Raw genomic sequence first — 24,231 nt, 5'->3', positions numbered from 1 at the left:
GACACTCCTGGAATCTGTCCTGACATCTCTTTTGTTCTTTTGGCTGATGTCTGTTGAAACCCAGCAAGCAAGAAATGCACTCTGTTAATAGTTCCCATTTGAACTGGGGCATAATCAGCCTATATTTGAGTATTGATGCCCTGAGAAATCTATGATTAGGTGACCCAAAATATTCCAGCATTGAGTGGCAATTAGTGGTTTTGTTATTTAAAGAAATAGGAATGCCTGATTTCCTTCCCTATCAACACAAGAGACCAATGTCGAGTGACTTTCAGCCTGAGGTCACTGGTGTCTCCATTCTGGCTTCACCAGAGATGTCCCTGGAAGTCTTGCTGGGCCTTAAGGAAACCAAATGCTCACCATCGCTGCTGAGTGTCCCGGGAGCTAACATCGAACTTGCCAGTCAGCTCACTGTTACTGCTGAAAGCCTGAGACGGGGAGCTATTTTAAACAGGTTTTATGAAAATGTAAACAGAACAATGACTTCTCTGAAAACCATGAGGCTCACTTTCCTGGACCACATCTCCTTGAATGGCACAGGGTACATCAGAGCGAGCAGCTGCAGGGTCGTTGGGGACAACACAGGCTTGGCATTGGGCTCCAGCCCCTGGATCTTGTTGACATAGGGGCTTCTCATTTTAGGAAATAATACTGAAACGGATGCACCATGACACTCAAAGGCTAGCTTCTTTCTGAATTAGGATGGCCACTTGGCTGGTGGCATATATGGAAACACTTTTATTTGCTTTTGGTTCCTAAGACACTTGGGCAGACTGCCTGCTGCTGCTGCTGCCATTGCTGGCCAACAGCCCCTTTGATTGCATCTTTTTTTTTTTTTTTTTTTTGCGGGGGTGGGAGAGGGTGGAATCTAACTCTGTCACCCAGGCTGGAATGCAGTGGTGAGATCACAGCTCACTGCAGCCTCGACCTCCTGGGTTCAAGCAATCCTCCCACCTCAGCCTGCAGAGTAGCTGGGACTACAGGTGTGTGCCACCCCGATGAACTAATTTTTAAATTTTGTGTACAGACAGGGTCTTGCTATGTTGCCTAGGCTGGTCTTGAACTCCTGGGCTCAAGTGATCTTCGCACCTCAGCCTCCCAAAGTGCTGGGATTCCATGTGTGAGCCACTGCGCCTAGCCTGATTACAAAAACCAAAACGGACTAAATTTGTAATTTTTAAAAAAGGATGTCCTAACCCTAACTTTCACTTTTTTCTAGTGGAAGTCTCACACTGTGTCCTTCCCACTCTCGCATTTTCATAATGCTGGTCATGGGACCCTTATCAATCCTAATCATTCTTAAAATAATAATGACCTCAGAAGAGCCAACTTTTCTAAAGATGGGGGAGAGGCATCGACGATACCTCCAGGTGCCCAGCGACTCCCTGGAGGCGGTGGTCCTGGCAGTTCCAGTCCAGATCTAAAAATTCTCAACAGGACAATTTATCTACCAGGTGGACAGAGAGAGAAAGTGTTTCCAGGTCCATATATTCTTGACAAACTGCCATAATCAACGCTGCCTTCCCAGCTGGACTGAGGCTGGTAAGTTGGTTTTGAAGGCTAAAACAAAAATTTTAGATGTTGAAAAAACTACCTTACATACAAAGGAGACTTAACAACCTAAACCATTGTAAAAAATAACCAACTCTTGTGAAATCTGCCATTTGAAGTAAAACTGCCATTTGAAGAAGACTCTACCCCCTCTCTCGATCCGCAGGGGGACTGGCTCCCACCCAGCCCAGGCTATGAAGACACATGTGCCTCATCTGCGCTCCAGAGAGCATCTACTGTCACCAAGAGTTAAAACAATGAAACATCATATCTTTAAAAGCAACATAACAAAAGATACGGGAGCTGCCAAATGGGGCCCGGAGGAACACTGACAAGTAAGGTGTCAGTCTGTCCCTAAGAACACCACCATTCCCACAGACAGCTGGACTGGGTGGGTTCAGGTTGACTGGACGGAGCTGAGTGGAGCAGGAAGCTGGCGGGCTTCGGGAGCTTGTCTCGTCCCGCTTACCACGGGCGCTAGCTTATGACAGTCCAGAGCGGGGGTCTTGAGACTCTGTTTTCTGGGCTCTTCTACGCAAACCTGGAAATGGGCCTTTCCACATATTAGTTACAACCACGAAAACAGTGAGCCAAAAACAAAACAACAGCTGCATTTTGATAGCTTATCTAACAGTTTTTTTTTTTTTTTTTAAGACAGAGTCTCGTTCTGTCACCAGGCTGGAGTGCAGTGGTGCAATCTTAGCTCACTGCAACCTCCAACTCCCTGGTTCAAGCAATTCTCCTGCCTCAGCTTCCCGAGTAGCTGGGATTACAGGCATGTGCCACCACACCCGGCTAATTTTTGTATTTTTAGTAGAGACAGGGTTTCACCATGTTGGCCAGGATGGTATCGATCTCCTGACCTTGTGATCCACCCGCCTCGGCCTCCCAAAGTGCTGGGATTACAAGTATGAGCCACTGTGCCTGGCCCAAACAGTTCTTTAAAATTCTCCATCCTATGATTAAAAAGCAGCATGTTGTCTTTCTTTAGATTCAGGAAACAGAAGTGAAGTCTTTGAAATAAATATTTTGCTGCTTTTTACATACTTCACCTTTGGATACATCTAGACTTATAGGATTATAAACATTGTTAAAAAGTGCTGATTAGTTTTCAGAATTATAAAGGAGCACAATAGTCAAAAGCGGGGTGAATGGGAAGACAGGCCACGAATTTTGAGGTTACCAGTTAATTAAATGGTAAATCACGAATGTGATCTAAAGCAATGTGCATTGATTAACATCGGGTGAGTTAAAATCAGACCATTGAGCATAATTCGCCGTAATCTTCCCAGTCCTGAGATTAGCCACCTACCCCCAGCATTTGAGTTCTATGCTCTTAGAAGTACTCGTTAAAACAAAGATATGGAATAATATGCCGGTTACCTACAGCTCAGACTGTCCAAGCTCTAAGGTTAAAGTGGTGGATATTTGTGCAAAATCGTGCTGCTCCCCCGTCTCCTTTGTAGTGCTGTCAGCTTCAGAACTCCTGGAAAAGGTGTGGCTGATCTGAAGGAACTCAGTACATGTCCCTGTAGATCTCCTGCAGTAGCGGGTGCAGCGCAGCATCCGACTCCTTCTTGATGATCTGCACCAGCTGCGCATGCTCCGTCACCAGCTGCCGGAGGTCTGCCATTTTTTGAAGAAGTTTTGGGAAGAGAAAGATATCGTCCGGGTGGTTGCTCTGCAGGTGGAGTCTGAGCACATGTACAATACCCTCCTGCATTTTTTCAATGTGTCCTACGTTTAGAAGGCCAGGACGATCTAGTCTCGAAAGAAGAGAGAGAGGTTTGAGTGTGATAATCACCCAAGAACTGCTTATCGGTTTCAGGAACCAAACATGCCTATTTTATGTGGCCTTTCTTAGAAAAAAACTGAGCTGCCTTTAGATATTGTCAACTTGACTGGAAGATAGACATAGGTTTTTCCAAAGTCAATAGGTGAAGTAGGGACAGACAGGACCAGTACTCTTTCCTAAATATTCATACTACTAGGCGGCAATAGTGCCCTAAGTACACCTTATGGTGCGGCCTTTTCACTTGTGATTTACCTGATGACCACCTGTCAGGGAGAAAAATTAGAGCTAGTAGGAGGAACAGTACATTCTGGAGATAACAACCACCAGTTTTGCATAATATGGGAAATGAAGCTTTTGAATCGAAACTACATATTAAGCTTCAAGTGTTCCACCATATTTAAGGAGTGATTGTGTTAGAACTAGGTTTTGTAGGCCAGGCACGGTGGCTCACGCCTGTAATCCCAGATACTTGGGAGGCTGAGGTGGGAGAATCGCTTGAACCTGGGAGACGGAGATTGCAGTGAGCCAAGATCAGGAGACCCAGAGTGGGGAGGAGGGTGGGGCAGGTCTGAGACTTGGTGCAGGAAGAGTCAACATTCACACCAGATGACCTGCCTGGGGTAGCTGGCACTAGACATCCTGGGACAGTCTCAAAGCATGAGACCTGATTCTTGGTCCAGAAAATACTGCCCTGAGCCATGTTCAGCAGGCGGTGCTCCCTTACAGACCCAGTCATTACTATGATTCTTAACAGGGTTGCTAGTGATGAGGATTTAAACATCTTCATTGTTTTTGGTTGTAAATGTAATTATTAAGTTTTTATTTCTAAAATTCTTGTTTTTGTATTGTTTTAATGATGGGGTCTTGCTCTGTTGCTTAGGCTGGACTGGAACTCCTAGGCTCAAGCAATCCTCCTGCCTCGGCCTCCAGAGTGGCTGGGGCTATAACTATTAAGTCTCTAAAGAGAGGAATTATTGCCGGGTGCCTGTAATCCCAGCACTTTGGGAGACCGAGGTGGGTGGGTCACCCTGGGTCAGGAGTTTGAGACCAGCCTGGCCAATATGGTGAAACCCCATCTTTACTAAAAATTCAAAAATTAGCCAGGTGTGCTGGCATGTTCCTGTAATCTCAGCTACTCAGGAGGCTGAGGCAGGTGAATCACTTGAACCTAGGAGGCGGAAGTTGCAGTGACCTGAGATCGTGCCACTGCACTCCAGCCTGGGTGACAGACGGAGACTCTGTCTCAAAAAAAAAAAAGAAAAAAAAAAGGAGGAATCTTTTGAAAAATAGAAATCCCCCCTCATAATTTTAATCCCACCATAATAGGTTTAACATATATCTCACTGGACATTTTTCTATATACATAGGATTGATATAGGATTATAATTTCCTTTATAAAACTGTGATCATGCTACATATAAATAGTTCTGCAACTGCATTTTACCCACAATGCTACATCCTGACCATACTAAAGGACAAATTATGCGTAACTGCTTTGTCTTTGTACACTTTACGCCAGAGCGCAAGGACTTCCTTCATCTGACTTGTGCCCAGCCACACAGTAACGGGCACGGCTGGTAGGGCTGAGTCAGCTCCATGCTGACAGTGAGTCAATCCCCCAGGCGCAGTATGGCTGCAGGCAGTGTGGGAGACCCCATCCGTCTCCACCAACCCTGGGTAAGGTCAGCCGAGTTTGCAGTAGGTGGATGGCCCTCCTAGACCTGAGACGGGGCTATTTAAAGGAACGTGATACCGAGCCAAAAATGTGGAGGCTGCAGAGCCAGCTTCCACAGAGAGGACCAGATCGGCCTTCCCTGGGATCTGCTTCCTCGGGCAAAGCAAACCTTGCAGTCACTGCCACTTGGCTGCTGACTGATATTATATTTTGCATTAGGAAATATACTTTTCATCAACATAACCAACTGTGACAGCAACTATACTGACATCTGTATAGCACTTCATACAATATTGTCTATAATATGAATACAACATCATTATATAATATATACAGGAATATCATAATATATAAATTATATCTGTTTATAATATTAGATATAATATAAATGAAATGTGTGTGTATGTGTGTGTATATATAATTTTTTTTTTTTTTTTTTGAGACAGGGTCATTCTTCGTCGCCCAGGCTGGAGTGTGGTGGCGTGACCTTGGCTCACTGCAACCTTTGTCTCCTGGGCTCAAGTGATCCTCCCACCTCAGCCTCTCAAGTAGCTGGGACTACAGGTACATGCCACCATACTTGACTAATTTTTTCTATTTTTTTTTTGTAGAGACGGGGTCTTGCCATGTTGCCCAGGCTGGTCTCAACCTCCTGGGCTCAAGTGATCCACCCACCTCAGCCTCCCAAAGGGCTGGGATTACAGGCCCATGTCCGACCTCTTTTTCTCTATATATATATTTGTGCAAAATATATAATTTTTTTTTAAAGAAATAGGTCTTGTTCTGTTGCCCAGGCTAGAGTGCAATGGTGCATTCATAACTCATTGCAACCTGAACTCCTGGGCTCAAGAGATCCTTTTGCCTCAGTCTACTGAGTAGCTGGGACTAAAGGTGTGCACCCCCACACCTGGCTAATATTATGATTAAAATGTCATACATTTACATAATATTAAATATGTATTTATAGATAATAACAATATATACTATAATATTATACAATATTGTTATAATTCCCACTGAATTCTCAGCAGTGACTGGGGGTCAGACGTCTTCCCACCATGTGAGTGTCCCCTCCACTGGAACAGCTCAGGCTGGTACTGGATTTCCCATTGTCAAATTTTTCAAGACAGGAGCCTGTCAGTGACATGACACCAGGAGATTAAATCAACCACTCACCTCCACAGCAAATGATAGCAGCCACGAAAAGGGAGATATCACTGTCATCCAGTTCCAGTGCATTGAACTTCATGGCAAAATCAAACTTGGGTTCCATGATATCACAGAACGGTTTCCTTAGGCTTTTTAGGAATTCACGAGTTATAAACCCATTTCCATACGCCACCAGCATCCCGTCTTTGTTCATCACAGAAGACAGCATGGCGAATATGGCCTCATAAACTCCGTATTTTAGCAATGTCACTTGATCGTTCAGGTCCAAGTTTGCGAAGCCTGGGATGGCCTTGGCGAATTCCGTGAGCTCCGTGACGGTCTCCACTGACGTGCACTGGCAGCAGTGAAAGATGCGGACCTCCGCCTCCTTGTTCTGGATGCCATTGGCCACCAGCTTGGCCACCAGCGTCTTCTCAGCCATACACAGTGTCTCCATATCATGTATGACAAAAGGCTACAAAGGAGGACACCAAGGTAAGTCAGGTGATGTGGGATGCGCTATGCTCCCAGCTATCAGCTCACTAATGCGCAGCTCCTGTGTCCAAATCACCAAGCTCGGTGCCCCAGAGGACTCAAGATACCCGCGGAACATAGTCCTTACTCAACTTCAAAATCGGTTGGGGAAAATAAGACATTAATAGAGAACGAACAGTATAAATCAGTAAAATAATAATAATCATCGCCTGACATTGGGTGGATCTCATTGCTAAGAAACTGAAGCACTGGGCTGGGCATGGTGGCTCATGCCTGTAATCCCAGAACTTTGGGAGGCTGAGGTGGGTGGATTACCTAAGGTCAAGAGTTCGAGACCAGCCTGGCCAGCATGGTGAAACCCCGTCTCTACTAAAAATACAAAAAAATTAGCTGGGCGTGGTGGCGGGCGCCTGTAGTCCCAGCTACTCGGGAGGCTGAGGCAGGAGAATGGCGTGAACCCAGAAGGCGGAGCTTGCAGTGAGCCGAGATTGCGCCACTGCACTCCAGCCTGGGTGACAGAGCGAGACTCCGTCTCAAAAAAAAAAAAAAAAAATTAGCCAGGCATAGTGTGTGCCTGTAACCCCAGCTACTCGGGAGGCTGAGGCAGGAGAATCACTTGAACCTGGGAGGTGGACGTTGCAGTGAGCCAAGATCGTGCCACTGCACTCCAGTCTCCAGTCTGGGCGACAGAGCGAGAGTAAGACTCCGTCTCAAAAAACAAAAAGAAACAAGAAACTGAAGTACTGATTTTGTCAAAACAAAACTAACGAGGATATTAGCAAAGCACCTTTAATATTCTTAAATATTCTCTGAACTAATGACTATTGCAAGAGGCTTAATTACGATCATTCTTAATTTTACCAGTATATGCACTTTAGGGGTGAACACCATTATTTAACGCTGCTCAATGAATACATTTGGCATGTAAATACATACAACTCAGAAAGTTGGCACCTATGTAGAAATCGGCAAACAAGCGTTGTGAAACTCTTTAGGGATAAAGTGGAAAAGCCGCGGAACGCCCTTGTTTCTCTCAGTGCAGGAGACTGAAACCTTCACTCAGTGCTCCATATTCTGGAGTAAGTGCCAACTCCCCACAGCCGTGCCTTGTGTGCTCCCATGCCATCTGCATGTAAACCCAGTGGCCTGCCATTTCCTGAAGATCTTGTGGTGGAAGAGGTGGCTGGCCATATTATTTGAAGCCAACATGCTCAGAAGGGATTACATGTGTGGGAGAGCCGGGGAAAATGAGCACAAACACTGCTGTTGGCTGAAATTTACATCTGCGGGTAGAGCAGGAAAGTGACAGCATCTGAGGGATCTCTCTGATTATAATGTGGTCCACAGCTCATGCAGACACGGGTCAATAATGCAGTGGGCTAAGGTGTTATTTCTTTTTTCTTTTGAGACAGAGTTTTGCTCTTGTTGCCCAGGCTGGAGTGCAATGGCACAATCTCGGCTCACTGCAACCTCGGCCTCCCAGGTTCAAGCAATTCTCCTGCCTCAGCCTTCTGAGTAGCTGGGATTACAGGCATGCGCCACCACGCCCAGCTAATTTTGTATTTTTAGTAGAGACGGGGTTACACCATGTTGGTCAGGCTGGTGTCGAACTCCTGACCTCAGGTAATCTGCCCACCTCAGCCTCCCAGAGTGCTGGGATTACAGGGGTGAGCCACCGCGCCCAGCCTACAGCGTTATTTCTAATCACTGCTGGAACAGTGGAGCCCAGAGCGCAGAAGCATCCCAGGGATTTAAAGAATGCCCCCTGCCAGTGGGCAAAACACAACCACTGACAATGCTTCTGACACACAGCCTGAAGTGTTTCCTGTTTCTGGACTCACAGCACAAAACTGTCTTCAGGGCACCGGTGGAGGTGCCGATAACCATCACACAGATGGTATGGAATGTTTCAACAGAACCAGGACTTGCAACATAATGCTGGACAAAAAACCCTGATTCTGCATCTGAGGAAAGGGGATATTTAAAAAATTACTCACAAATGAGTGAAAACATTCTGAATACAATATTCCGAGCCAAGTTTCTAAATAATCTCAAGTCTGATTAATGAAGACTGAAAATGATCTCTCTCCAAGACCTTAAAAACAGTTCTGACCATTGTTTGTTAAAGTTTGGAGATAATTCTGCTTCACAGAAAGCTGAAGCTCAGATTTAAGGAATTAACATTTCTAGGAGGGGCTAGATAATTTTTTTTTTTTTTTTGAGACGGAGTCTTGCTCTGTTGCCCAGGCTGGAGTGCAGTGGTGCAATCCCAGCTCATTGCAACCTCTGCCTCCGCCTCCTGGGTTCAAGCAATTCTCCTGCCTCAGCCTCCCGAGTAACTGGGATTACAAGCACACACCACCACGCCCAGCTAATTTTTTGTATTTTAGTAGAGACGGGTTTCACCTTGTTACTCAGGCTGGTCTTGAACTCCTGAGCTCAGGCAATCTGTCCACCTCAGCCTTCCAAAGTGCAGGCCAGGATTACATGCGTGAGTCACTGTGCCCGGCCTCTAGGAGGAACTAAATAAATATTTTTCAAGGATCGATGGCAGTATTCCCTCAATTCCAGAAAGTAGACTCTTAGGCCACCGTCACTTTATTCAAATCACTCAATCTTTCTAAAGTACATTCAGCAGAAATAAAGGTGTTAAATAATTTTTTTTTTTTTTGAGATGGAGTCTTGCTCTGTTGCCCAGGCTGGAGTGCAGTGGCGTGATCTTGGCTCACTGCAAGGTCCGCCTCCCGGGTTCATGCCATTCTCCTGCCTCAGCCTCCCCAGTAGCTGGGACTACAGGCGCCCGCCACCATGCCCAGCTCATTTTTTTTTGTATTTTTAGTAGAGACGGGGTTGCACTGTGTTAGCCAGGATGGTCTCGATCTCCTGACCTCGTGATCCACCCGCCTCAGCCTCCCAAAGTGCTGGGATTACAGGCGTGAGCCACCACGCCCAGCCAATAATTTTTTAAAAATGAGTTCTGTTTTAAAAAAATAAGAAACACTGAGTTAAATGAAGTTGGGCCTCCCTAGCTGAGTCTTTAACATGATAAATGTGCAGTCTTCCAGAATGAGAATGAGGCTAGGATAAGCAGGGGTTCCTACAGTGTTTGATTACAGAATGCTTGGTGTTATTTATTGTTTTTTGGGAGAGCATCTCCTAGGACAAATGCAGGCCTGGCTACATAATTTGCAGGACCCAGAGCAAAAATGCAAATGTGGGACCCCTTGGTTTTTCTTTTTTGAGAAGGAGTCTCGCTCTGTTGCCCAGGCTGGAGTGCAGTGGCGTGATCTCGACTCACTGCAACCTCCACCTCCCAGGTTTGAGTGATTCTCCTGCCTCAGCCTCCTGAGTAGCTGGGATTACAGGCACCCACCACCACGCCTGGTTAATTTCTGTATTTTTAGTAGAGATGGGGTTTCACCATGTTGGCCAGGCTGGTCTCAAACTCCCGACCTCAGGTGATCCACCCACTTCAGCCTCCCAGAGTGTTGGGATTACAGGCATGAGCCACCACACACTGCGGGACCCCTTGTTCAAAGATGATTATGAATTTCAAGAAGGCAACAGCGGAGCGTGAACACTCAAGCCTGGGCCTTTCTAGGCTGGGGGCATCGTTAAACAGCTTGCATGCCCCTGAGGCCCACCGTGGACTAGTTCTATGGGGATGTACTCTCATAAATGAGGACTTCTGTGGTAACAAATATCTCATTTCATTTTTATAAAATTATCACTTTGGTTTTAGAAAGTGGGCCTCATTGAACAGGGAAAACTGGAGACCACTGAATTCAAAATGAGTGGTACCATGAAGAAACCAATGTTTATTAAAGCTAAAGAGAAATGCTGTTGAAAAACACACTTGCAAATTCGCTAAACTTTATGGATAAACATTCTTGGTGAGATCATTTTACAAAAAAATCTATGCAGCAGCTTATATTTAACTTTGGAATATGCCTTTTATAGTCAAGCTTGACTATGAATATATCTGACACGACAGGCAGTCATTTCAAATAAATGAAATAAAGCACATTATAAAGGTTTTAAACAGCGTGAGGCAGGAAGCTGCCTAGATTTTCCCCAATCACTCCATGCCGAGAGCAGAACGCCCCGCTTGCTGCCACGCTGGTCCCGGCACACACTCATGTGGCCTACGAAGCTCAGTGACATCACTCATGAGAATTCATCTCTGTTAGCAGCTGTCATCTTTTTGCAAAAAATTAAATGTGAACCAGGCGCAGTAGCTCATGCCCGCAATGCCAGCACTTTGGGAGGCCGAGGTAGGTGGATGACCTGAGGTCAGGATTTCGAGACCAGCCCGGCCAACATGGCAAAAGCCCGTGTCTACTAAAAATACAAAAATTAGTCGGGTGTGGTGGCTGGCACCTGTAATCCCAGCTACTTAGGAGGCTGAGGCAGGAGAATCGCTTGAACCCAGGAGCGGGAGGTTGCAGTGAGCCGAGATTGCGCCACTGCACTCCAGCCTGGGCAAGAGAGTGAGACTCAGTCTCAAAAATAAATAAATAAATAAAAAATAAATGTGAAGCACTGGTAGAACTGCTTTGGATGAAATTATTTAATAAGCTCTCTTGGTTATGTTTTACTATACATTTGTAGAAATGGCATAAAATATGAAGCACATTTTTTAATCTAAAGACAACTTAAGTAGTAGGTATAATATTGGACTGTCACACGGCAGGCAACACCCCAAGACATGGTATAAGGTCATAGCTGTTGAAAGGAGCAGTCCTGTTATATAACACGGCACCCTGGAGGTCACCCTTATGCCCAAGCTTCTGAAATGTTAAGAATAATATTGGAATTCCTCTTTCAAAACTGGTCTTAAAAACCATGTTCAGCTGCATGTCACAAATTAGTCTCCTTGCTCAACTTTTTTTTCTGTTTTCTGTTTTCTTTTTTTGAGATGGGGTCTTGCTCTGTCACCCAGGCTGGAGTACAGTGGCGCAATCACAGTCCACTGCAGTCTTGACCTCCATCCTCCTGCCTCAGCCTCCTGAGCGGCTGGAACCACAGGTGCACACCACCATGCCCGGCTAACTTTTCATAGAGGAGGTCTCACTATGTTGCCCAAGCCGGCCTTTCTTATTTTTTCAAACAAGACCTTTTACTCTGTTTAATCCCAACTTGCATGCCAGTCTAGCTACAATGGACTCAGGGTTTGTCTAAAATTCAGTTCTATTCTCAGAGGGTAAAATCTTCCATAACTGAAGCTATTCAAAGACTTTAAAGATAATCCCCAACAATTTGGAGCAATAGGAGAATCTTTGAAATAAACACATGGCACGCCCAATTCCTACTTTCTTCATTTGAACTGAGTGTCAGTTCTGATATGTTTGTTAGATTAAAAAGTAGCAGGACAACGTTATTATCACCTTATACTTTGAATTTCTAAAGTCCACATATTCAGTGCTAAAGAATTATTTGGTTGTTTAACTGAACACCACACTCATTTTTTGGAAGGTGCAGTTTGCTTCTTAAGCCCAAAGCAGCTAAGCCTGAGCAACAGTAAGTGTGTGTGTGTGTGAGCATGTGTGTGCACGTGTGTGTGAGAGCATATGTGTACACATGTGAGTGTGGGTATGCGTGTGAGCGTGTATATATATGTGTGCATGCTTGTATATGTTTGGGTACGTGTGTGGGTACATGTGTGCATAAGGTGAGGGTGTGTGTGTGTGCATATACATGCATGTGAGCATGTATATGCACATATGTGCAGTTTGTAAGTACGTGTGTGTATGCATCTATGTGAATGCATGTGTTTGTGTGTGTGTGTATGCATGTGTGTGAGTGTATGGGTGAATGTGGATTTGTGTGTGCCTGGGTGCATGTGTGTGAGCATGCATGTGCGTGTGTACACAGGTGTGGGTACATGTGTGAGTGTGCGTGTATCCATGTGTGGGTGCATGTGTGTGTGTGTGTGCATGTGTGGGGGTGGAGGTGCGTCTGTGTGCATGTGTGGGTGCACGTGTATGTGTGTGTGTGTACACGTGCATGCATGGATGTGTGAGTGTGTACCCGTGTGAGCATGGATGCTTGTGTGCGTGTGGGTGCATGTGTGTGTCCATGTGCATGTATGGGGGTGGAGGTGCATCTGTGTACATGTGTGGGTGCATGTGTATGTGTGGGTGTGTTTGTGTACACATGCATGCATGGATGTGTGAGTGTGGGTGCATGTGTGTGAGCATGCATGTGGGTGCACGTGTATGTGTGTGTACCTGTGTGTGCACGGATGTGTGAGTGTGTGTGTGTGCGCATTTGTGCATGAGCGTGCATCACACAGAAGGCACTGACTCTGCCCGAGCCCCTCAGTCTCATTTTCTGTTGCTTCCTCCAAAGTCTTCTGACGACATTCTCAACCCCTGACAGGTCAACATCTTATCTTTTTAGACACTGTTGAAAAGCACCCATTTTTATTGCCTCCCTCAGCCCCCTGACTCTGCTTCCATCCCTGTTACCCTCAAATCAAGGGGCAGTGAGTTCCCCAGAGGCGCCCTTCCCCATCACCAAGGGCCCTGACCATTTTCTGGCCCACGGTTCTGAAATCTCAGGGGCTCAAACAGTCCCAGTGTCCAGATGGACACAGACATTCTCCATCCACCCCTCACTCCTTCCCTTAGCTAAAGCCCACCTTTCCTCAAGCAATGGCATCTATGCGGCTCCATGCAGCGGCCTCCCCCTGCCCCCACAGCCTCCTCCGTGCACCCTGGCCGGTTCCAACCCCGACCCAAGCCTCCTGGCTGATTCTAGGCCTCCCACAACTCCCCCACCGGTTTCAGGCTCCCCAGCATTCTAGCCTGTTCCAGCTCAGCCATGGGGCTTTGCGTCATCTGATCTGAAGGCCATGAGCTGATCTTGACAGAAGAAAGGCATTGGCCACTGCAAAGAGAAATTCAGTCCCCCACTTATAGCAAACCAGAGGGCTGCTTTAAAATTAAAATCTATCCATCCCCTGTGCTTCCCCATCAAGGCTTTGAATATTTCAGGGTTGCTTTCACCCCAGCAGCCCCTGCAGGGAGGAGGCGAGCCTGCCTTCCCCAGCACACAGCCCACGTTCATTACGGTTCGTATGAATCCATTAGTTTACTGGCCTGGACAGTTCACTGTGCCGCCTCTCATCCCCAAACAGAAATGAAGTCAGCCGCCGGCCCTGAGGTCAGTGTGCCTTCCTGAGGCTCTGTGGGGCGTGGCTGGGGCTGTGAGGTCACCCAAGCTGGAAACTGATGAAACGGGTACTGGATGTGGGCCACTGGGCAGAGATCAAGGTGAGTGTTTCCCGGCCGCTGCTTGGTCTCCCTAACAGATTTCTTGCCCACAGATGGCGTTGCTTTCTGAGATGTGTAAGGGACACAGGCTATGGTCTTCCACTACCCACCTTGGCCACAAAACCAGAGCTCTGCCAATAGATTCAGGCAGTGTGGCCTGGTGGTGGGCATCCTGCCAACGGGGCCTTTTCCCAGACTAAGCAGAGAGGGTGTCCTGCACTTGAAGGAGCCAGCTCTGGAAAGCCCGTCAGCAGGCTAGGCAGGGAGGAGGGGGCCGTGCCTCCAGCGTCCCGTGCGCAGACAAGGACATGGGGTGGGACGCAACCCTGGCTTGGAGCAAACAGTGTGATCAAACACAAAGAGTCACATGACGGTTGGAGGTTGCCTTGAAAACTGGTACCTGTGGTGCTCTGGCTTTGTGGGTGTGGGTGGAAGAGGGCATCTGACTCTCGGAAGAGTGCCCGGTTCTCTTTTTCTACAGAAAACCAAATTGTGAACCCCAATCCTAAACTATTCATCTATCATTTCTTTCTTTTTTTTTTTTTTGAGATGGAGTCTCACTCTGTCACCCAGGCTGGAGTGCACTGGTGTGATCTCGGCTCACTGCAACCTCCACCTCCCAGGTTCACGCCATTCTCCTGCCTCAGCCTCCCGAGTAGATGGGAATACAGGCGCACACTGCCATGCCCGGCTAATTTTTTGTATTTTAGTAGAGATGGGGTTTTACCATGTTGCCCAGGCTGGTCTCGAACTCCTGAGCTCAGGTAATCCGCCCTCCTCTGCCTCCCACAGTGCTGGGATTACAGGCATAAGCATGAGCAACCACGCCTGGCCCTCTTTTTTTTTTTTTTGAGATGGAGTCTCGCTCTGTCACCCAGGCTGGAGTGCAGTGGTGTGATCTCGGCTCACTGCAACCTCCGCCTTCCAGGTTCAAGCAATTCTCCTGTCTCAGCCTCCTGAGTAGTTGGGATTACAGGTGCCCACGACCATGCCTGGCTAATTTTTGTATTTTTAGTAGAGACGGGGTTTCACCATATTGGTCAGGCTGGTCTCCAACTCCTGACCTCAGGTGATCCACCTGCCTCAGCCTCCCAAAGTGCTGGGATTACAGGCATGAGCCACCGCGCCTGGCCTATTATTTATTTCTTTAAGGCCAAAATGCAAACAGATTCCTGCTTGCTAGTTGCTGCATGTGACCCTCAGCTGAAGGTGATGGGGTTCCCAGAGCTTGGTGGTCTCCAAGGGGAGGTGCAGGAGGACTCCAGGAGTCCCATTTGCACCCCATGGTGGGGGCAGGTTGTTAGGAAGAAAGACAACTTAACTCTGCTTTGAATTTTTTTTAGAGAGTCTCGCTTTGTCGCCTAGGCTGGAGTGCAGTGGCGCGATCGTGGCTCGCTGCAGCCTTGAACTCCTGGCCTCAAGGCATCCTCCTCAACCTCCCAAGTCGCGGGGACTATAGGCATGTGCCACCATGCCTGGATAATGTTTTTATTTTTTGTAGAGATGTGGTCTTGCCATGTTGCCCAGGTTGGTCTTGAACTCCTGGGCTCAAGCCATCCTCCCATCTCAGCTTCCCAAGTACCTGGGACCACAGGCACATGCCACCATGCCCAGCTAGTTTTAAAAAAAATCACTTTTTGTAGAGACGAGGTCTCCTTGTGTTGCCTGGTCTTGAACTCTAGGATTGCCTCAAGTGATCCTCCCGCCTCAGCCTCCCAAAGTGCTGGGATTACAGTGTGAGCCACTGTGCCCAGCCTGCTTTCAATTCTGAAATCCAAGAGAGAAATATAAGCTGGCAAACAAAAGTTTTAGCCATCCCAATTTTGGGCTGTACTAATCATATCCAGGATAGAGACTCGAAGCTAAAAGTTACCTTTTCTTTTACTCTCGTAATCCAGGAAAGTTCTAATTGGGACAAGCCTCTGGAGCTGCCTAGTGTGGGTGTCTGCTGGAAACTTCTAAAATGTCTCGGCCTATTTAATTGGAGAATTCACTGAAGAATTAAAGGACTCAGTAAAGAAGAGGTTTGGTTTGTTCATGAAAGTAAGTAGCTTGTGAAATGCTTTATTTTCTTGTGACTAAAATTCCACCTTGTAATTCCCAATAAGGATTGCTTCAAGCTATTTAATACAAATTAAACCTGTTTCACTATGCTCATAGGAAAATGTCTAAGTATCTTCATTCACCAACTGAGGGCTGGCTCTTCTTTGAAGGTAGCTCTGAGATTTGTTTTGTAATGGAGACAAAGACTTATTTAACTGTTGGGGAGGGGGAAGGAGGACTTAGGCCAGGCAGGCGGAGACGTGGGGGATGAGCCATGAGGGGCAATTTGGCTGCCTCTGAAAAGGTCCAGAGCTACCTTAAAAGACAGGCTTTCTATAACAAGTGGTCCTCTCTTTTCCTTTCTTTTTTTTTTTTGAGACAGAGTCTCACTCTGTTGCCCAGGCTGGAGTGCAGTGGTGCGATCTCAGCTCACTGCAACCTCCAGCTCCCAGGTTCAAGCAATTCTCCTGCCTCAGCCTCCCAAGTAGCTGGGATTACAGGCAACCGCTACCATGCCCAGCTAATTTTTTGTATTTTAAATAGAGATGGGGTTTCACCATGTGGGCCAGGGTGGTCTCAAACTCCTGACCTCAAGTGATCCACCCACCTCGGCCTCCCAAAGTGCTGGGATTACAGACGTGAGCCACCGCGCCCAGCCACAGCTGGCTTTGTCGCCCAGGCTGGAAGTGCAGTGGCACGATCTCGGCTCACTGCAAGCTCTGCCTCCTGGGTTCATGCCATTCTCCTGCCTCAGCTTCCCAAGTAGCTGAGACTACAGGCGCCCGCCACCATGCCCGGCTAATTTTTTGTATTTTTAGTGGAGATGGTGTTTCACCATGTTAGCCAGGATGGTCTTGATCTCCTGACCTTGTGATCCGCCTGTCTTGGCCTCCCAAAGTGCTGGGATGACAGGCGTGAGCCACTGCGCCCGGCTTACAAGTGGCCCTTTCTAAGCCCCAAGATGTCACTGTCTTTTCACTGAAGGCAGAAAAAGAATGTAGGCATGTTTGTCTAAGAGGGAGGGAGTAGTTTTAGGAGAAAGGACCAAGAGCACATTTTGAGTGGGAAGTAAGTGGTTTCCTTTTCTAGCCTTATGATATGGTTTGGCTCTGTGTCCCCACCCAAATCTCATGGTGAACTGTAATCCCCAGTGGTGGAGGTGAGGCCTGGGGGGAGGGACTGGATCATGGGGGTGATCCTTCATGAATGGTTTAGCACCATCCTCTTGGTGCTACTCTAGTGATAGTGTTCTCACAAGATCTGATGGGTGAAAAGTGTGTGTCTCTTGTTTTTGCTCCTGCCATGCAAGATGCCTACTCCCACTTCACCTTCTGCTATGAGTCAAATTCCCTGAGGCCTCCCCAGAAGCAGAAGCTTCCTGTACAGCCTGTGGGCCACGAGCCAATTAAACCTCTTTTCTTTATAAATTACCAAGTCTCAGGGATTTCTTTATAGCAGACTAATACACCTCAAAGTAGGGATTTATTTTATTATTCTATTTTTTTTTTTGAGATAGGGTCTCGATCTGTCACCCAGGCTGGAGTGCAGTGGCATGATCTCAGCTCGCTGTAACCTCTACCTCCCGGGTTGAAGCAATTCTCATGCCTAAGCCACCCGAGTAGCTGGAATTACAGGTGTGTGCCACCCTGCTCTGCTAATTTTTGTATCTTTAGTAGAGTTGGGGTTTCTCCATTTTGGCCAGGCTGGTATCAAACTCCTGGACTCAAGTAATCTGCCCACCTTGGCCTCCCCAGAGTGCCAGGACTACAGGCATGACCCATCTTGCCTGGTCAGTTTTTTTTTTTTTTTTAATCCAGTTAATGCTGGGCGCCATGACTCACACCTGTAATGCCAGTGCTTTGGGAGGCCGAGGTGGGAAGATCACTTGAGGCCAGGAGTTTGAGACCAGCCTGGGAAACATCTCATCTCTACCAAAAAACAAAAACAAAAACAAAACAAAACAACAACAACATCAAAAATAGCCAGGTGTGGTGGTGCACGCCTGTAGTCCCAGCTCCTTGGGAGGCTGAGGCAGGAGGATTGCTTGAGCCTAGGAGTTCAAGGCTGCAGTGAGCTATGATTGCACCACTGCACTCCAGCCTGGGCGACAGAGCAAGAACCTATCTCTATTTAAGAAAAAATGCTCCTAAGAAATCATCTTAGTACTTGGTAAGCTATTAAGGTTTTTTTTAAGTGTATTAATTACATAGCCAGTATAATAACTTAGTTGCTAAGAGCTCTGAGGTGGCTCCAAGCAAGAAGAAAGGAGTTGTTGTTAAGCTACAGCTCAGAGTCTCAGAATGAACTGTTTCCATCTTCGCTGTCCTTTGCTTAACTGTGGGATAAATATAATTTTCTCAACATTCAACACATGTGTCCTTAATCGTCCTCTACGACACTGGTTCCATGTTGCCAAGAGAACCCAGAACAGCCGCAAACACCTACTGGATTGTTACTGGCCTTTCCTGAGAGGATGACCCGGGCTTTGACCTTGTTCATGTTGAAGTTCTTCAAGTAGGCCTCGTAGATTCTCTTGGCCAGAGATTTGAGATCTGCAGTTTCAGAATCTTCTATGTCATGTTCGCAGGTAAGAATTTCTGCTTTCAGTTTTGCTTTCTCAGATCTTGGCATTCGTCCAAAACGAATCGCTAGGGTTTGGAGGGGGAAACACAGGCATGAGCAGTGAGGTCATGACTGCGCGGACAGGGCTGGACGAGGGGCTCCCCCAGGACTTTAAACCAGGAATGAAAATTCACAGACAGTTCAGACCCATCCTTGATTACTATTCGGCTTTCCACTATGGAGAGATGAAAAACTCAAACTCCATACACTGTAGATGTTTAAAGAGGTGCAGGCTGAAGGTGACACCATCGTTAACAGGTGCAGGCTGAAGGTGACACCATCGTTTGTCTCATTAGTAGGGTGCACACCACTATCAGGTGCATCATCAACCTTTGAGTGAAGGAGGTGAACGGGGCTTCGGGATGAGTTTATATAATAACTGCTTCTTTTTCCAGAAGGTAGACGTGCAACTCTTATGAACGACTTACTTTAGTTACATTCACATCACAATTAGCATGTTCTGAAACTATTAAATGATTGGCTAGAAGGAAATTCATAATGTGGTGAGATGTTTGAAGTGGTACACCCTTCCTATGGACGAGGTGAACATTCTGTCATTTTGGTGCCTTCCACTTGGTTTTTCGATTCTGTATCAAAGTCTTACCACTGAAGTTTCTAACAGCGGGTCCAATGCACCACTGAATCTCAGCTATTTGAGACTTTTTCTTTTTTTTTCTTTTTTTTTTGAGACGGAGTCGCACTCTGTCGCCCAGGCTGGAGTGCAGTGGTGCGATCTCAGCTCACTGCAACCTCCGCCTCCCAGGTTCAAGCTATTCTCCTGTCTCATCCTCCCAAGTAGCTGGGATTACAGGTGTGCACTACCACGCCCAGCGAATTTTTGTATTTTTATTAGAGACGGGGTTTTGCCATGTTGGCCAGGCTGGTCTCAAACTCCTGACCTCAAGTGATCCACCCGCCTCGGCCTCCAAAGTGCTGGGATTACAGGTGTGAACCACCACACCTGGGAGACTTTTATTTTCTTTCTTTCTTTTTTTTTTTTTTTTGAGACGGAATCTCCCTCTGTCGCCCAGGCTGGAGTGCAGTGGTGCAATCTCAGCTCACTGCAACCTCCGCCTCCCAGGTTCAAGCGATTCTTCTGCCTCAGTCTCCCGAGTAGCTGGGACTACAGGCATGCACCACCACACCCAGCTAATTTTTGTATTCTTAGTAGAGACAGGGTTTCACCATATTGGCCAGGCTGGTCTCAAACTCCTGACCTGAGGTGATCCACCCACCTCAGCCTCCCAAAGTGCTGGGATTACAGGCATGAACCACCGCGCCTGGGCGACTTTTATTTTCTTAGGCCACTCTGATTACAAAATGACTTGGGTGTGAAATGTTGAAGCACATTCATCCATAGCTTGGTCTGTTCCCTTGGAGCAAGGAAGGGGAACTGAGGAACGAACTGGGAAAATGTGCAGGGCCACCTTACCTACCGTTGTGTGACATCCCGACAGAAAGGCACTTGTGAAATCGACAATACTGGCATTTGTTTCTGTTCTTTTTCTGGATCTTGCAGCTGCGGTCGCACTTGTCATACACCAGCTTGAGTCGAATCGTTCGCCGAAAGAAGCCCTGTGAGGGTAATACACAGTGGATTTAAAGACCTGGGCCACTGAGAAACCAGCGCACTTGCTTTACTCACCTTTTTTGTTGCTCATTTATTGTTTCTTTTTAAATGAACAAAATTTAGAGAAAAGTTATTCCAGGCCAGGCATGGTGATCATGCCTGTAATCCCAGCACTTTAGGAGGCCGAGGCGGGTGGATCACCTGAGATCAGGAGTTCGAGACCAGCCTAGCCAACATGGTGAAACCCTGTCTCTACTAAACATACAAAAATTAGCCGGGCATGGTGATGTAAGTCTGTAGTCCCAGCTACTCGGGAGGCTGAGGTAGGAGAATCACTTGAACCCAGGAGGCGGAGGCTGCAGTGAGCTCAGATTGTGCCACTGCACTCCAGCCTGCGCGACAGAGTGAGACTCCATCTCAAAAAAAAAAAAAGAAAAAAGAAAGAAATAGTTCTTCTAAGAAGTCTGGAATGATTAGGACAAATACAGAACTTTAAATGTCGTTACATTTAATGTGAAAAACAATAAAATGAGGCAGCATTCGAAGTCATTTCAAAATGCCCTCATCTGACTTGGGAAAACACAATTATAGTTTTCCAAAGAGTTACTCAGCCTTGTTACAATGTATATGAATGTAACTATCCCCAGCATTATGACATTTCCATATTTGTGACTAAAGACTTTCTAAGAATTTTTGTAAGAGTATATTAACTCCCTCAAAGACAAAAATTATAATAAAAGGAAGCCAGCTGTTTGTAAACAATTTTCTTGCTTTGTAAAAGCATCTTAAACTCTACCCAGCAAGAAACAATGTTACTAAATAGTCCATAAAAAACAAAACTAAATGAGTAATTAATCATGGCCCTAAGGAAAAGGCCACTTTATAAGGAGCTTTTTCAAAAGTATATGGTTAGAAAACTTGCGAAGGAGTTCATTTGTGCTTTGGGTTCTTTTTTGTCTTTGCTTTTAAGTCATTCTTCTATATTTTTGCCACAGTGGGTCTGCTTGGCCCGCGGGAGAGGGACAGCAGTGTGCAGGGGAATGTGAGAGGCAGGCTGACGTCTTCATAATGTCCTTACCTAGGCTTGCACAGTGGGGAGGCTGAGGAACGCATGGGGTTAGAATGAGAAGGGTGGGGAGACAGGCTTCTAGACAGCAGAGTGCCACAGTGTCCTGGCTGTGAGGTTCTCCCTGTGGCCCAGGCCTCTGAGGCCAGGCCTGGCTCAGGGCAGAATGCTGGTGTTCCAAGATCGTACATTGTGCCAGAAAGGCGGTGTCATTTTCCAAGTTAGTGAACACCTGCAGCGTGCACCATGAGAAGGGATTTCTGATTCAAACCAAACATTCAGATGATGATCTCCCACATATCACGTACATAAGGCGCCAGACTTGAGCACGTCTGTGCAACCCTAAAGGGACGCTGCTGCAGGAGCTCTCCTCATCACCACGCTGACAAACACGGAAGGGCCACCAGTCCAGCTGGCAGCATGCAGGACAACAGGGCCTGCCTTCATGCACTCCTGGCCCGGGTCACATCTGTTTAGGGCAGGCTGAGCCAGCAGGAGGATGAAGATGCACAGGGGGTTCCTGTCGCTTGAGTCGGGTAGAGAAGCCCCTGATGTGCAGGAAGGAACTGCCGGGGGGCAGGAGCAGCCAGTCTCTGGTTCCAGTCCCTGCTGCTGGGGGCTGTGGGACCCTAAGCAAGATACTCTGTGTCTCTGATGGCCAATTCCCCCAGCAGGAGCATGAGAACACCTGCCCCACCTGGCCTTCAGGGAGGCTCCAGAGATCAATGGTAACGGCTCTCTGTCTTGTATTCGAATGAAGTGATGTTCTTAATGTGGCTTATTTTCTTTTCTCTCTTTTTTTTTTTTTTTTTTTTTTGAGACAAAGTTTTACTCTTGTCGCCTAGGCTGGAGTGCAATGGCTCGATCTCAGCTCACTGCAACCTCCACCTCCTGGGTTCAAGCGATTCTCCTGCTTCAGCCTCCCAAGTAGCTGAGATTACAGGCACCCACCACCACACCGGGCTAATTTTTGTATTTTTAGTAGAGACAGGGTTTCGCCATGTTGGCTAGGCTGGTCTTGAACTCCTGACCTCAGGTGATCCAGCTGCCTCAGCCTCCCAAAGTGCTGGGATTACAGGCGTGAGCCACCGCACCCGGTCCAATGTGGCTTATTTTCTTTTAAAGAACACACTTCTCTAAGTATTTACAAAGCACAGAGGAAACATTTGTCCTAGACTCTCTAAAGCAGCAATCCCCAACCTTTTTGGCACCAGGGACCGGTTTCATGGAAGACAATTTTTCCACAGATGGGGGTGGGGAAGAATGGTTTCAGGATGAAACTGTTCCACCTCGGAACATCAAGTATTAGATTCTCATAAGGGGCGTACAAGCTAGATTCCTCAAATACGCAGTTCACAACAGGGCTTACGCTCTCAGGGGTTCTGTGCTATAAAGAGAGGCTAATCTATCACTGAGGTCAGTTTCCTTTTCTTTTTCTTTTTTTCTTTCTTTTTTTTTTTTAAGATGGAGTCTCACTCTTGTTGCCCAGGCTGGAGTGCAGTGGTGCAATCTTGGCTCACTGCAACCTCTGGCTCCTGGGTTCAAGCGATTCTCCTGTCTTTGCCTCTCGAGTAGCTGGGATTACAGGCGCCCACCACCACGCCTGGCTAATTTTTTTTTTTTTTTGTATTTTTAGTAGAGACAGGGTTTCATCATGTTGGCCAGGCTGGTCTCAAACTCCTGATCTCAGGTGATCCACCCATCTCGGTCTCCCAAAGTGCTGGAATTATAGGCGTGAGATACCGCGCCTGGCCTGAAGTCAGTTTCTTATCCGGGACTTTCTGCAACCTCTCAGTAATGACTGCCATTTGCTATAAAAGTGACCATAAGTAGTTGATGGTGGCGGCCACCAGGCCCTGTTCCAGCTCCCCTCTACCTTGCAGCCTTCACACGCGTGGACTCCGTAATGGTAGCCTGAGGCCTTGTCCCCGCAGATTCTACATTCGATGTTCAATGCTCCACTGGGAGACTCGTCCACGCTGCCGGGGACCACAGGATAAGTCACCGAGGAGGGGCTCGAAGCTGGTGAAAGCGTGTCTGGGGAAAAAGAAGAGAGACGGATGAATAGTCCAGGCATCACTATCCTGTGTCTGAACCGGGTCTATGAGGATGTGATTTCGCATACGAGGCTTCTAGTGCTGAGGCATAAACCTCAGAACACCCACGCGGGGCCGGGCCCTGCCTCTGGGTCACACCCTCTTGCACTCCTACAGCTGCCATTGTGCTGTGCTCCCAAAGCCAGCATGCTCGCTCTCACTGCTGCTGAGCTGACCCCGAGCTCCGGACCCACACACCTCAGATCACACATCCCTGGACCCGCACATCTCCGCCCCGCATATCTCCGGGCCCGCGCGTCTCCCATCCACACATCCCGCCCCGCACATCTCCTCATTCCCACATCTTCGATATGAGCATCTCCGATCCACACATCTCCGCCCCGCGCATCTCCGGACCTGCACATCTCCCATCCACACATCTTCAGATTTGCACATCTTTGGACCCGCACATCTCTGGACCCACGCATCTCCCGACCCGCGCGTCTCCGGACCCGTGGATCCCCGGACCCGGGCATCTCCGATCAGCTCATCTTTGCTCTGCTCTGCACATCTCCAGACCCGCACATCTCCGGACCCCCGCATCTCTGGACCCCCGCATCTCCTGACCCCCCAACATCTCCTGATCCAGACATCTCCGCTCCGCACATTTCTGGACCCGCGCATCTCCGATTCGCCCATCTCTTGATCTGCGCATCTCCGGACCCACGCATCTCCTAGCCCTCCACATCTCCGATCCGCACATCTCGGGACTGGCACTTCTCCTGATCCGCACATTTCCTCCGGACCCCCACATTTCCGATCTGTACCTCTGGGTACCCGCACATCTCGGACCCGCACATCTCGGGCCCGCACATCTCCGCTGCACACATCTCCAGACCTGCACATCTATGGGCCCGCGCCTTGCCATACCGCCCATACCTCACCCTGCAGG

At 47.6% G+C, this 24,231-nt stretch overlaps 1 protein-coding gene across 7 annotated transcripts in view; it reads right to left on the bottom strand.

The window, feature by feature from the left end:
* Positions 1–2,574: 2,574 nt before the first annotated feature.
* PPARA (peroxisome proliferator activated receptor alpha) overlaps positions 2,575–24,231 on the bottom strand; it is an 81,272-nt gene continuing 59,615 nt past the window's right edge. For 6 of the 7 annotated variants that reach the window (XM_009438608.5, XM_001136470.8, XM_009438609.5 and 3 more), the window contains 5 exons: positions 23,120–23,280; positions 20,044–20,182; positions 18,431–18,633; positions 6,198–6,645; positions 2,575–3,312 (listed from right to left, as the gene is read on the bottom strand). In XM_009438608.5, the coding sequence (XP_009436883.1) occupies positions 3,068–3,312; positions 6,198–6,645; positions 18,431–18,633; positions 20,044–20,182; positions 23,120–23,280 (1,196 nt within the window). In that variant the 3' untranslated portion in view covers positions 2,575–3,067. Of the gene's footprint in view, positions 3,313–6,197; positions 6,646–18,430; positions 18,634–20,039; positions 20,183–21,255; positions 21,533–23,119; positions 23,281–24,231 lie in introns of those variants that run through there. The other variant, XM_063808096.1, reaches the window with a different exon arrangement.

The sequence above is a fragment of the Pan troglodytes genome, chromosome 23 (assembly GCF_028858775.2).
Source record: "Pan troglodytes isolate AG18354 chromosome 23, NHGRI_mPanTro3-v2.0_pri, whole genome shotgun sequence".
Classification (NCBI taxonomy): domain Eukaryota; kingdom Metazoa; phylum Chordata; class Mammalia; order Primates; family Hominidae; genus Pan; species Pan troglodytes.
Note: the sequence above shows the minus strand (reverse complement) of the source record. Positions and strands in the feature narration are given on the sequence as shown.